Source organism: Cucumis sativus, chromosome 1, assembly GCF_000004075.3.
Source record: "Cucumis sativus cultivar 9930 chromosome 1, Cucumber_9930_V3, whole genome shotgun sequence".
Classification (NCBI taxonomy): domain Eukaryota; kingdom Viridiplantae; phylum Streptophyta; class Magnoliopsida; order Cucurbitales; family Cucurbitaceae; genus Cucumis; species Cucumis sativus.
Window position 1 is genome coordinate 15,974,067 of NC_026655.2, and position 12,305 is coordinate 15,986,371.

The 12,305-nt window shown below is 34.9% G+C and overlaps 2 protein-coding genes across 4 annotated transcripts; one reads left to right on the plus strand and one right to left on the minus strand.

The window, feature by feature from the left end:
• Positions 1–796: 796 nt before the first annotated feature.
• Positions 797–6,005, plus strand: LOC101207027. The gene is made up of 6 exons (XM_004146621.3): positions 797–1,052; positions 2,252–2,386; positions 4,561–4,634; positions 4,709–4,812; positions 5,002–5,067; positions 5,478–6,005. The coding sequence occupies exons 2-6, from the start codon at positions 2,322–2,324 to the stop codon at positions 5,736–5,738; spliced, it is 570 nt and encodes a 189-aa protein (XP_004146669.1). The 5' UTR covers positions 797–1,052; positions 2,252–2,321; the 3' UTR covers positions 5,739–6,005.
• LOC101219584 lies at positions 5,894–9,838 on the minus strand. 3 transcript variants are annotated; one of them, XM_031883424.1, is made up of 6 exons: positions 9,277–9,838; positions 8,662–8,946; positions 8,403–8,576; positions 8,209–8,315; positions 7,140–7,462; positions 5,894–6,661 (listed from the first exon to the last, which is right to left on the minus strand). In XM_031883424.1, exons 1-6 carry the CDS (start codon positions 9,403–9,405, stop codon positions 6,078–6,080), a joined length of 1,602 nt encoding a protein of 533 aa, XP_031739284.1. In that variant the 5' UTR covers positions 9,406–9,838; the 3' UTR covers positions 5,894–6,077. The 3 variants fall into 3 exon arrangements, with proteins under 3 accessions (XP_031739284.1, XP_011655652.1, XP_004146718.1); XM_011657350.2 differs by having other exon boundaries at positions 8,662–8,952; positions 9,277–9,837; XM_004146670.3 differs by having other exon boundaries at positions 8,662–8,949; positions 9,277–9,824.
• Positions 9,839–12,305: the final 2,467 nt, after the last annotated feature.

The following is a 12,305-nucleotide window of genomic DNA, read 5'->3' on the forward strand; positions in this document are numbered from 1 at the left end:
AAATAATAATCAACCATATAGTTCCTGTGCCAAAATCTGTTAGTATAGATTTATTTGTAATTTTTAAAAATATCGTTATAAACTCGTGTTTACTTGAATTTATTAAATTTAACATAATTTTGTTAAATTTACTCTCACAATCTTATCTTCGTCTTTACTTCACCTTTGATATTGGTAGCAACAAAATTGATGTTAAAGTTGATAATTTTCAACTACAACAGTAACAATAATAATAGTGATATGAGAAGATTTCTAGATGATTTTTTTTTGCAAGTGAACCTTGAATGTCAATAAAGATGCAAGGTAATAAAATGATATTGGCTTTGTTATTACTAATAATCTATTACGTTTTTACTAACATAAATACAATAAATCTTAAAAGTAAAAATGTTGATTTTTATAAACATAACAAACTACAAAAATATTTACAACATATAACAAAAATGAAAAAATTGACATTCCTTTTCTTCTTCTACTCTTTTTGCAATTTTCTTAATCAAATCTAAAATTGCATTAGACATATCTAAACAATTATTTTTCAAATACTAAGCTATCGTCTTTTTAATATATTATACGTAAATGTTGTTTTGTACGTGTAAATATTTTGTCAATTTATTATATTTTTAAAAAAATTTGGGTAAAAATGTATTAAGGTAAACACCATTTAAATTGGTAAAAGTGAACTATTTAACAAGGAAAGGTCCAAAATCGATGAGAGTTAATTTTACTCAAATCAACTTAAGTTATTAACCATAACACCCAATTTAACCAATCCTTTTTTTCACTATCTGGTGGTAGTCTTTTTATTTTTCTAAACCCTATTTCACGTTCGACAAGGCAACCCCCCCTTCCTTCCATTTCCGGACACTGGACTACGTCTCGCCGTCTCCGAGGCTGCCGCCGCACGCTGCATCTCAGCTGCCGCGGTCTCAGCCTTCCGACGGACTCGCCACCGCCCCCTCCTTCTCACAATCACTCGCATCTCTGAGCAGTCCGGAGTTACTTATCTCTATCTTTTTTTCTCAGAAGTGGTTCAGCTAATAGCCCAATTGGTAAGATTCTCCGCCGCCGCTCTTTTATATATATATTTTATTTATTTATTTATCTTCAACCAGTTTGAATGAAAACATAAAGATATGAATGTATACACCACAGATTAATAAACGAATTGAATCAATAAAAAAAAAGGTAAAAAAAGAATGTTCTTCGTAGTTGAATCAATAAAAAAAAAAGTATAAGAAGATGAACAAAGCAATAATTTTTATATTTTAAAACTTGTTCGAGATGAACATTTATATTTTAAAATATTCTAAATGTTGTTAAATCCGACTAAGTAGGGATGGAGTTGTTTTTCTTTTGAAACAAGATCCTTCATGATGATGCTAATTTGTCATGGCCATCTCTCGCTTCAAGAATTTTCTGGTGGTTGTCTTTTAGAATTGGCTTAGGAATATTGTTGATCAGAATCCGATCTTAGAGCAATTCATCCAGAAAGAGTCAACTCTTTTGTCTTGGGAGGAGAGATGTGAGAGTCTGGAGTCCGTTTTCTCGTCATTATGGGATAAAGATTCTTAGAAAGGTGAGGTTCTTTACATGGCAGGTTCTCCACGGCCATATTAGCACGTTGGATAGGCTTTTTTGGAAGATACCGTTGTTGGTTGGGCCTTTTTCATGCATTTTGTGCAGGAAGCCGGAGGAAGACTTGAATTATATTATTTGATACTCTGAATTTGCCAAACTCGTCTGGAATTCCTCTTTTCAGTTGTTCAGCTTGATGTGCATTCATCTGAGAAATATTAGAGATATGTTCGAGGAGCTTCTCCTCAACGCACCATTTGGGGAGAGGTTGCTTTCTTTGGCTTGCTAGTGTGTGTGCCATTGTTTGGGTTTTGTTGGATGAAATGAATAGAAGAGTGTTTAGGGACCTTGAGAGGGATGTTAGAGAAACTTGGGCTATGATTCGCTTTCATGTATTTCAGTGAGCTTTGATTTCGAAGTTGTTTTGTAATTACCTTTGACCTCAATTCTATACAGTTGGAGTCCCTTGTAGGGGATTCCTTTTCCTCCGTGGGTTTGGTTTTTTGTATGTCTATGTATTCTTTCATTTGTTATTAATGAAAGTTGTTATCTTTATAAAAATAATATTAATAATAGAAAAATTAAAGCTAATACAGCTGCTCATCCAGAATAGCACCTTGTATTTTGGGTTAGTGTCTTGAAATTCACGTCAATTTGTTGCTCCATTTTGCAGGTATGGCTTCGCAGGAATGTGAAATATACTAATATAAAAGGGAAAGAAAAAGAGCTGAAAGGAAACAAGAATGGTGATCTCCAGCAGTAATTCTCATAGTAAGGAAGTATCTATCAGGAAGAGGATTGCCAGCATGTAAGGCAGACTCTACTGCTGTACTTCTTGTTTCCATGCTTCGTGCTTGTTAAATTCTTATGCACGTACTGTGGCATCATGTAATTGCATTTATCATACTAGCCATCGGGTGCAACATTCGTAGTCTTCCGGCTCCCTCTTCTAACCTTAGTTTTCCTCTTGGAAGTAACTCTAAGTTTTTTTTTGTGAGACCCTGTGGTGAATAAAGTTCAAAGTAGGTTAGACTATTAGAAGAAATGTTTTTTTTCTAAAGCTGGAAAACTTACCCTGATTAGATCAGTCTTGAGTGGTATTCCTATTTACTCTCTTTGGGAAGGGCTAGAGGAAGGGAAAGGAAAAGGGTCACACTTAGTTACATGGAGGTTATCTGGAGGTTAGTTTCCATGGGTTTTGAAATTGGGAATCATAAGGTGTGAAAAGAAACTTTGTTAGCTAAATGGCTGTGGCGTTTTTTCTCTGAGCCTGGTTCTTTGTGGCACAGGGTCATTGCTAGTAAATATGGCTATCATCACTTTGAGTGGTTGAATAAAGAGGTTAAAGGTACTCATGGAAATTTGTGGAAAGATATTTTGAAACACCTCCCTTCTCTTGTTCACTTGGTTCGTTGTGTAGTGGGGGAAGGGAGAGTTGTGTACTTTTGGAAGATCACTGGTGTGGGAAAGACCTTTTGTGCATTGTTTCCTCGACTATATCATTTGTCACTCCTAAAAAATCATTTTGTTGTGACTTTCTCTTGTGGTCAGCTGTTGTATATTTTCCTTTGGGTTATGGCCCATTTTTTCCGATAAGGATAGGGAAGCAATGTTTATGACTGCTTTTCTCTCTTTGCCTAAAGGTAACTCCTTTAGACGTGGTAGAAGGATGCAAGATTTTGAAGCCCCAATCCTTCGAAAAAGTTCTTGTGCAAGAATTTCTTTTAATGTTCGGTTGATCCTTCTCCCTTAGGAGTTTTATTCTTTACGATGCTTTGGAGGATTAAGAACCCTAAGAAAGTGAAGTTCGGCTCGTGAGGAAGATGTCTTCGCTTGTTGAGCCTTTTTGATGTGTTCTCTGTTAGAAGGCAAAGGAGTCAATCATATTCTCTGTCGTTATGATGAATTGTGTCTGGGATTCTTTTCTCTAGACGTTTGGTGTGTGAATGCGCATTATAGAGATATTAGTGCTACAGTCAAGGAGTTGCACCTCAATTTTCCTTCTTGGGAAAAAGGTTGTTTTTTATAGTTTGCTACAGTGTGATGTGATCTTACAAGTCTATGGGGTGAGCGGAATTGTAGAGGGTGTTTAGGGGAGTGGAAAGGGATTCTAAGCAAATTTGGTCTCTCATTCACTTTCATGTTTCTCTGGGGCCTTTCATAAAAGTTTCTAAACATTCTATAGGGCATTATTTTGCATAGGTGGAGCCCTTTCTTGAAAGATAACTTTATTTTTGTGGGTTTGTTTTTTGTATGTCGTATTCTTTTGTTTTTTCTCAATGTTTTCATTTTAAAGAAAAGTCCATACTAGTCTTCTCTTAGCTTTCATTATCTTTACGAACGAGATAGAAAAGGGGGAAACGCTAGTGTAATCCTAAGTCACCGGACGAAAATATGATTCACTTAATGCATGTTTCATTGCACCTTCGGACCTAGGCAGTCTTGGAAATCTTCTTTGAACCTCCAGACCGCTCCGACCGAGCAGTGAATTTATAGGGCAGAGGCTAAAAGTTTGGTCTCTCAAACTTTTGTTAAGCAGTTCTGGGTTAAAGAGGTAGAGGCCAATCTGTCATCGCTTTCTGCCCTTTCTTTGTTCCTCATCGGATACCATACCCTTGTTTTTCAGTAGTTAGAGAGGTTAGCGTCTTCTGTTATTCTAGCGTGCCTTTGTGGAGATGCTAAGCTTAACACATGTTTAGATGCTTATAATCATATAGAACTAAGTATGAAGAACCTAGAGACTTTTAATTTTTGATAAAGATGTCAATTTTTTAGAAGGCTTTGGGCCTATTTCCAAGGTCTCAAAACTTTGTGAGTGGATTGAAGATGGATTTCTCTTATATCAGTTCCACGGGGGTAAAATTTTGATTGTAATTTTTCAAATCAGTAATTTGAATTGAATTCATTCCATGTTTAGATGGCAGACATCGAAATTTAGTAAATGTCTGAGACTGAAATGTTTTCGGTGATCCTATTTTATAGATTCAACAAGAGAGAGGAAGATTTCTCATCCCTGAGAGAGTACAATGATTATCTCGAAGAAGTGGAGGACATGAGTACGCTCTTATAGAATGGTTAATATATTTCAATGCTTGGAATCATATTTGACCATGAAAACTCTATTTTGCAGCTTTTAACTTGATTGAAGGCATTGATGTTCAAGCTATTGAAGCAAAAATTGCTAGGTATCAGGAAGAAAATGCGGAACAAATCATGATCAACCGTGCTCGCAAGGTACCTGGTGTATTACTGTTTGTGTACTCCTTGTCTTCACATCTAGCACGAAATTGCGGATTTTGGTGCTTAACCAACTGTTTGTTTTCCTTTTTCTTTTTAACTTCAGACATATCTGCCCCTTGAACTCGTTCCTTATGGTTTACAGAGTCACTGAAAGGTTAATGACAATTGTTAAACTATTGATAGGCTGAAGAATACGCTGCAGCCCTTGCAGCAAGCAAGGGAATTCCTGCACAGGCAGATAATGATGGGGTGAGCTCATTTTCTGTTTATAAATTATAATTGCTCATAGTTAACTGTCACTTCTCTTTTCCCTTTATGATTGCTTAATAACACTGTCGACAATGTCTTCTTCAAGTAGAAATTGTCTTCTGCACTGGATTTAACTTGTCAACACCAATCGTTTGCACCTTATCATCTAGTTTCTCACAAATAATCAAATAATCAACTGCAAGTAGAAATGTCTAATGCATTGGATTTAACTTCTAACACTAATCGAGTGGAGTGGACACCATTTGCTGTACCTTATCATCTAGTTTTTCAGAAATAATCAACTTATTACTACATGATCCATGAATGTTTCTTTAAGAATGAGTTGGGCTAGGAGTGGGACTAGGACAGGTGAAAGTGTTCTCATAATGTACAATTGATTGCTATTGCAGGCTGCAGATCAAAGTTTCCAAGCAGGATTAAGCACAGGCACACAAGGTCAGTACGCACCTACATTTGCTGGAGGGCAGCCACGGCCTACAGGCCAACCAGTGCCCCTAGGTGCCGGTCCTGACATGCAGGGCTATGGGCTTGACGATGAGGAGATGTTAAGGCTCAGAGCAGAGAGAGGTGGAAGGGCTGGTGGATGGAGTGTAGAGTTCAGCAGAAAGCGTGCACTTGAAGAAGCCTTTGGAAGTATTTGGATATGCTAGGTTTTTGCTCATATCTTCTTAGAAGGCAAACTAATTTAGGCACATGAGACTATGTTTAGTTATAAAGAGGAGTTTCAGTGGTAAAGATTAATAGAGGGGTAGTAACCTAAAAAGTCTATTGGACACTTTGGGAGGCAACTAACATGTTCAACAAATTTAAGGAATTAGAACAATTCATTTCAAACCCAATTCTGTGTACAATGCTTGTGTTCTGTGGTCAATTGTAATAAGAGCTGTGGACCTAATAGAAGAATTTTTACACGCAAAGGGTTTCTTCTACGTGCTACAGTTACCAGAACCCCCCACAATCCTATTTCAAGACTTTGGAAGTTAAATAATTTAATCTTGACCTTCATCACCATCCGAAATGTCAAATAAGAACTTAGGGAGGGATGCAATTCGAGGAAGATGCAACAATAATTCCCCATATGAATCTTTCCTTGACATAGCTGAGGCTTGTATGCTTCCAGAATCAGTGGGTTGAATATGAGTTTGCTCTTCAATATTCTTGCCATCTCTCAACTCCGCATTATCCTTGAGCTGAGCGTCATCTTTGTTATTGGGTCCGTCATAGTTTTCACCATTGGTTTGGGAACTTTGAACAGGTTCTTTCTGCAACAGGCAGCAGAGAGAATTGACTCTTGACATGAGTGATACCTCATCAGAAGTTGCTGACAATTGATTGTCACTCAGCAAGTATTGTGCAATGTCATCCAACATAGCTTGGTATTCCTCTGAACCATCGTCCACAAAAGGTGTTTTTGTAGAAGCCATTTGTTCTGTAATATGATGTCCTATGTGATTTACAAGGTCACTCATTGACATGGATGGATGAAGCCCCGGAACTTTTATCTGCTCCCAGTTTATTGGCTTGCCGGTAACTTTAGTACTTCTATTCTCTTCAATCTCACGAGCATCCATCACTGATGTACAAAAACGTAGTGGGTGACACTGATTAGAAGATAACGTTGGAAATTGAGCTATATAGAGAATATATATATAAATTATTTAATCTTCCAAACACGTCCTCAGAATAGATATCTGTCCATTTTCAAAAATAGGGAAAAAGTGAATGAAATGCAAGAGATTTTGGGAGAAAAAGCTGGAGGGTACTACCAAAAAAAATTGGAAACCAGGACAGTGACGTTTATGAATGCTGGATGATAAGCAGATCAGGTGTAGGATGCTATTGTCATGCACAAGTTCTTTAATAATCAAGTCTAGTTTAATTGACTAGTAGTTTGATTACCTTAAGACACAGAGAGGAAAAGGGGCAGAGAAGTATGTATTGGCTATGTTCCATCATATTCTTTCTGCCCCTTCTCTAGATTAAAGGTAAGGTGCTTAGCTAATGGAGATTACCATTTTTCATGCGTAGACCAACTTGCAAGTTCAATGTACCTGAGCTGGGGGAAGGTGCCTTCACAGTGAAAGGCTCGAACACCATTTGAGGGGAAGCCTGTTCTATCGTCAATGAAGTCGCAGCAGTTGATGAAACTACATCCTGGAAAGCAGAAAGTAGAGATTGATTGCCATTCACTGCTTGCTCCGAACCTCGGATGCTGGCTTGCTCCAAAGTAAACGTTGAGGCTCTTGGTTCAAAATATGGAGAACCCAACACAATCTCTGGCTGTCGGCTTAAGAAGTTCAGGCGCGAGTCACATTGAATGAGCTTTTCAAAATGCTTGTTTAGAAGCCCATAAGGACATTGCAGAGAATGCTCCCTATATACCACAAATCAAATTTACATAGGGTAGTTGTAATGGATTATCATTTGAGAAATGATAATTAAAGATATAGCAACATTTAAAAAAAATTACAAATATAGTAAAACTATCGCTGATAGACTTCTATTACTGATAGACTCGTATGATATATCGGTGATAGACCAATTTTTACAACATAATCTATCAGTGATAGACTCTATCATTGATATAATTTGACAAATTTTGCTATATTTGCAATTTTTATAAAATGTTAAATGTTAATTGTTAAATTTACAACTATCTCATTTACATAAATATAATACCCTTAGAATATTCTAGCTAAATTTGTTTGCAACTATCCTAGTAAAGAGGAAGTTATGCTCAAGCAATTACAAAATATTCTTCTCATACATGTTTTGCCATTTTCTTCCGTCTAGTTTCGTTTAAAACAATCGGCGAAATGACAAAAAAAAACATTATGTATATCATCCGTACAAAATCCTCCAATTAAGATGCAGCTTCTAATAAGACAGACACTTACCTATCAATACAGAAATTATGTCGCATATTAAATTCTAAACTAGCAAAACCCAAATATCATTCTTATCAAGATTATCCTATCAATACAGAAATTATGTCGCATATTAAATTTTAAACTAGCAAAACCCAAATATCATTCTTATCAAGATTATCGCTATGAAGTGCTTCCCAACAATTTGGACCCCAAAGCTGAGGAAAATGAAATGAGAAAGGCGAAGATTTACCTCTGTATACTGGCCTCACCATCAGTAAAATCAGCTGTTGCTTGCCACAAAGTGTGCTTTCTTGGTTGAGGGTTGGTCTCCCTGAAGAAAAGAGGCTGTCTAGCCAGCTGCACTAGCCAAGCAGACCAAGACTAAGTAAATCATCAAACACAATTTAGAAGGGAAAATCCATAAATAATGATGGGAGTCAATACCACAACATTTAATATAGCAGGTCCATCATCAGGACAATTCGCTTTTAATCCCATAATATCAGACCATTGTATCTCTATTTTACTCTTGAGTCCACCCTCAAGGATTTCCCACACAAGCTTATGCTTAGCATAGTAACACTTGGCCACTAAATCACCTTCATGTCTTGATTTATACTGTCATCAGAAAAAAAACGTCAGTTAAATACTTTGGAAAACCCAAAAATAGTAGGACATCAATATCTGACAATTTAATAAAGACCTCCCAACGTCCAATCTTTAAATGTGAAGCTGGGAAGTTTGAAGCCTTTAGTTTCTCATTGGTACCCGGCACGGTAGCGTCCTGGCTTTCTGCTTTAACCACGAAGTCAAAAGTTTCAGCGTTTGAAGGTCCAGCAGCAGTGGTCGAACTTCCCTGTGAAAGCTTCATTTGAATTAAATCCAACAGTGACGGGCTCTTCCTTAACACCAAACCAAGAGGACTAGGCTCATCAAGTGGATTATTGTGAGAAGAAGTTGAAGATAATGTGTCAGATCTCAAAACAGACTGCTGCTAATCCACGAACAACCAGAATTTCATTAATTAACTTCGACTTCAGAAAGAACAATACAAACACTAACAGTTATGTTAAAGCCGATTAAGATTCACTAAGAATTTTGCAACTGAGACAATGCAACTATTCAGTTCTAATCCAAATCTCAAAAAGCAACAGAATACTCCAACTGTAGCATACAAATTACAAATTGAAAAATGGAAAAATAAATAGAGTAGTAATTTGAATACAACGGCCGGAGACGAAAATTTTCAATTTCTTTATCAATCGCTATCATTCAAGTAAACTAGATAGAAGCGAAAGAGATTTAAAAAAAAAAAAACCTTATGAAAATCAGGCTTAAACCGCTTGTCCGATTGAGCATGCTCGTGATGAAAAGAATCATCACACTCCCGCTTCACCGGCGATTTATCGGGAAACAGCGTGATATGGGAATCCAGAAACTGCACCATTGAATATAGGAAAAGGAAACAAGAATTGTTGAGAGAAATGGAAGAAGGAGAGGATCAGAAACCCTAGAATTAAATAAGGAGGAGATTAAATTTAGAGCGGAAGTTGTCATCGGCGCTTGGCGGCGAAGGAGACCGATTGAATCAACACGTGCCGAATTGAAACTCCCACGTACTGGGTTATTGTTCGAGAGAAAGAAGAGGGTGAAATTACGGAAGTAGTGTTGGGGGATTGAGAGAGAGGTGAGGGGTAGAGTTGTAAATTCGGGAATTAAGACACGTAGGATACAATGAAAATGAGAGTGGTGGGATTGCGTAAACAAAGAATGACGGCGACAGCGACGGCGACGGCGAGTTGATGGTTTTTGAAGCATACGTGGCTGACGACTGTTAGGAAGCTTTGTTTCGTTGTTAGGTAAGGCCATCGTCTTTGCTTTTCTTACGTAATCGCCTCTCACACACTCTTCCATTACATTGTTATTAAATTACACTGCTTTCAAAATATATAAAATTTTATTAATTATATTTTGAAGTTTTTTACTTATATAACACATACAGTAATTTATATAGTGAAATTTTGTATTACTAAACATTTTGTTTTCAAAAACATTTTCATATATTATATATACTTGCATGAAAATTATTATTATTATTACTCGATCAATTTCTATCAGAACAAAAATGACCGTTTAACCTAATTTATGTGCATTAACTTTTATTTTTTCCAGGACTCCAAACCTTTTTAACTCATATTTGTTTCAATTTTCTTGCTAAATTTAGATATATGCTTTCCTTAATCTTGTAGGCAGATTGATGGGAGGTGTCTTAAAGTTGTTAGATGTAATTATCACTCATTTATAATTTGTGTAAGACTTAGAAATGTTCGACTATATCTGACATGATACAAACGATGACACTAGTTGTTCTAAGATTCATTGATATGGACTATAAAATAAATACAAACTAATTACAGCAAATAACACAGTTTATAAATATAGTACGAGGATAAAATATTTACAAAAATAATAAATATTACTTTATATTTTTTAAAAATGTTAAGTATGCAATTCAATGACTATCGTTAATTGTTGATGTCAATGATAATTTTCAAGTTGAAAAAACTAAGAAGCAACACTCGTCGTAGTGTAAACAAAAAGTTATCATTGATAATAGTTATAAGTAATAAGAATTAACATCGTTGCTATTAGTGATAGCTTTTAATTTAAAAAATTTGAGAAGAGTCTAAAATAGTAGTTGCACAATTTTTGTAGTCTTTTACTAATTTACATCCCTATATATGCAATTATTTTATTATTATGTTATATATTATATTATTTTTTTACTTAAATTGGTCAAATTATCATACATATAGTTAATAGTTCAATCTCGACAGTGTTTCAAATAATCTAAAATCAAAGAAAACATTATTCTTGTATAAGAATGTCTTGAAATAGACGCAAGCACGAGATAGGGATTGACTCGACCACAAAGAAAATGCTAATAATACAGCACAAGTTAAACCTAAAACAGAAGCTTCAACTTTGAGTCAAAAGCAAAAAGAATGGTAGAGGCATGACCAACTTGGCTATCCATCCCATAATTGACAATTGAGATAGCTCAATCACATCACTTCAATACCATTTTTATAATCAAATTTAGTAATCCCTATCTCTATAAATAATAGCTTCAAATCACATCTCCCAATACTTTAATTCCTACTCTTTCTTTTAAGATATTTTCTTCAAAACAAACTCTTTATGGATTGAATGACTTGCCATCTCTAAAATGGATTCATCTGATGTGTCCAACATAAACACATATATGATGAGTTAGGATTTGACAGTATTCTCAAGATTGGAAAGAACTTAAGTTCTAGTTGATTTATCAAGTAATTTCCTTACCATTTATCATTCTATATATTTGAATTCTATCAGTTCATTATTCATCACAGTAGTGTGAGGCATGTTTGAAAGTTGTCAAAATCACTTTTTTTCTGTTGCCAAAATCACTATTCTTTCAAATAATGATACTTATGAAGTAAAATTACTTTTAGAAAAATACACAAATCATTTCAAATTGAATTTGAAGGAATTAGGTGATTCCCGATCCATCACTCCCAAAATGCTAAACTCCAAGTATTGGAACAAAAGATGACATGCATGTCATTCAATCGTAAATAAAACAAACACTTATATATGTTTTAAATTTTCTTTCAATATCTATATATCAACATATATCAACCAGCAGGTAAGTATTCTACAATAAAATAAATAGAAATAAATTTTTATCATAATTATTTCTCAAATAAAAAAGTACAATTTTTAATGGAGTAACCCTAAATTATTGAAAAACAATTCTATATACATAAAAATCACTTCTAAGAGTTTAGCACCAAAGATAAATTTAATTGTTTAAAAATTAGTTTTACAAAGTAGATGGTACATAAATCTCTTTTTCTAAAATCAATACCCAACTAATAACTCCATTAAAGCCCTAGATCAGAGGAAACAAAACAACTTTGCATCTGTCTTTAGAAACAAGGGAAAAAGGGGCAATTTACTGTATTTATTTATTTAAAAAAATAGTGTAAAACTCATTCATAATAAAGGAGCAATAACCGATGGGGTAAAATCATTTTAACTTCAAAGATCCATTATTAAGTACATATGACGACTATACGGATATTTTTAAAAATAGTAAAATATTTACAAGTTATAGCAAAATTTTAAATTCTACCAATGATAAAAACTAACAAGACTTCTATCACAAGGTTTATTATTGATAGAATTTAAAATTTTTGCTATATGTTATAAATAGTTTATCAAATTTGCTATTTTTGACAATTCTTCGTTACTATATTTATGAATATGATATGAGACGAAACTAAGAAAACAAACCAGATA

Excerpts from the sequence above, each read along its gene's own strand:
- LOC101207027 (XM_004146621.3), top strand. The coding sequence starts at position 2,322 with ATGGTGATCTCCAGCAGTAATTCTCATAGTAAGGAAGTATCTATCAGG. Across the intron at positions 4,813-5,001 it reads TGATCAACCGTGCTCGCAAG|GCTGAAGAATACGCTGCAGC; the intron begins GTACCTGGTGTA and ends AACTATTGATAG. Across the intron at positions 5,068-5,477 it reads CACAGGCAGATAATGATGGG|GCTGCAGATCAAAGTTTCCA; the intron begins GTGAGCTCATTT and ends TTGCTATTGCAG.
- LOC101219584 (XM_011657350.2), bottom strand. The coding sequence starts at position 9,405 with ATGGTGCAGTTTCTGGATTCCCATATCACGCTGTTTCCCGATAAATCG. Across the intron at positions 8,577-8,661 it reads TAAAGATTGGACGTTGGGAG|TATAAATCAAGACATGAAGG; the intron begins GTCTTTATTAAA and ends TTCTGATGACAG. Across the intron at positions 8,316-8,402 it reads CTGCTATATTAAATGTTGTG|CTGGCTAGACAGCCTCTTTT; the intron begins GTATTGACTCCC and ends TGGCTAGTGCAG.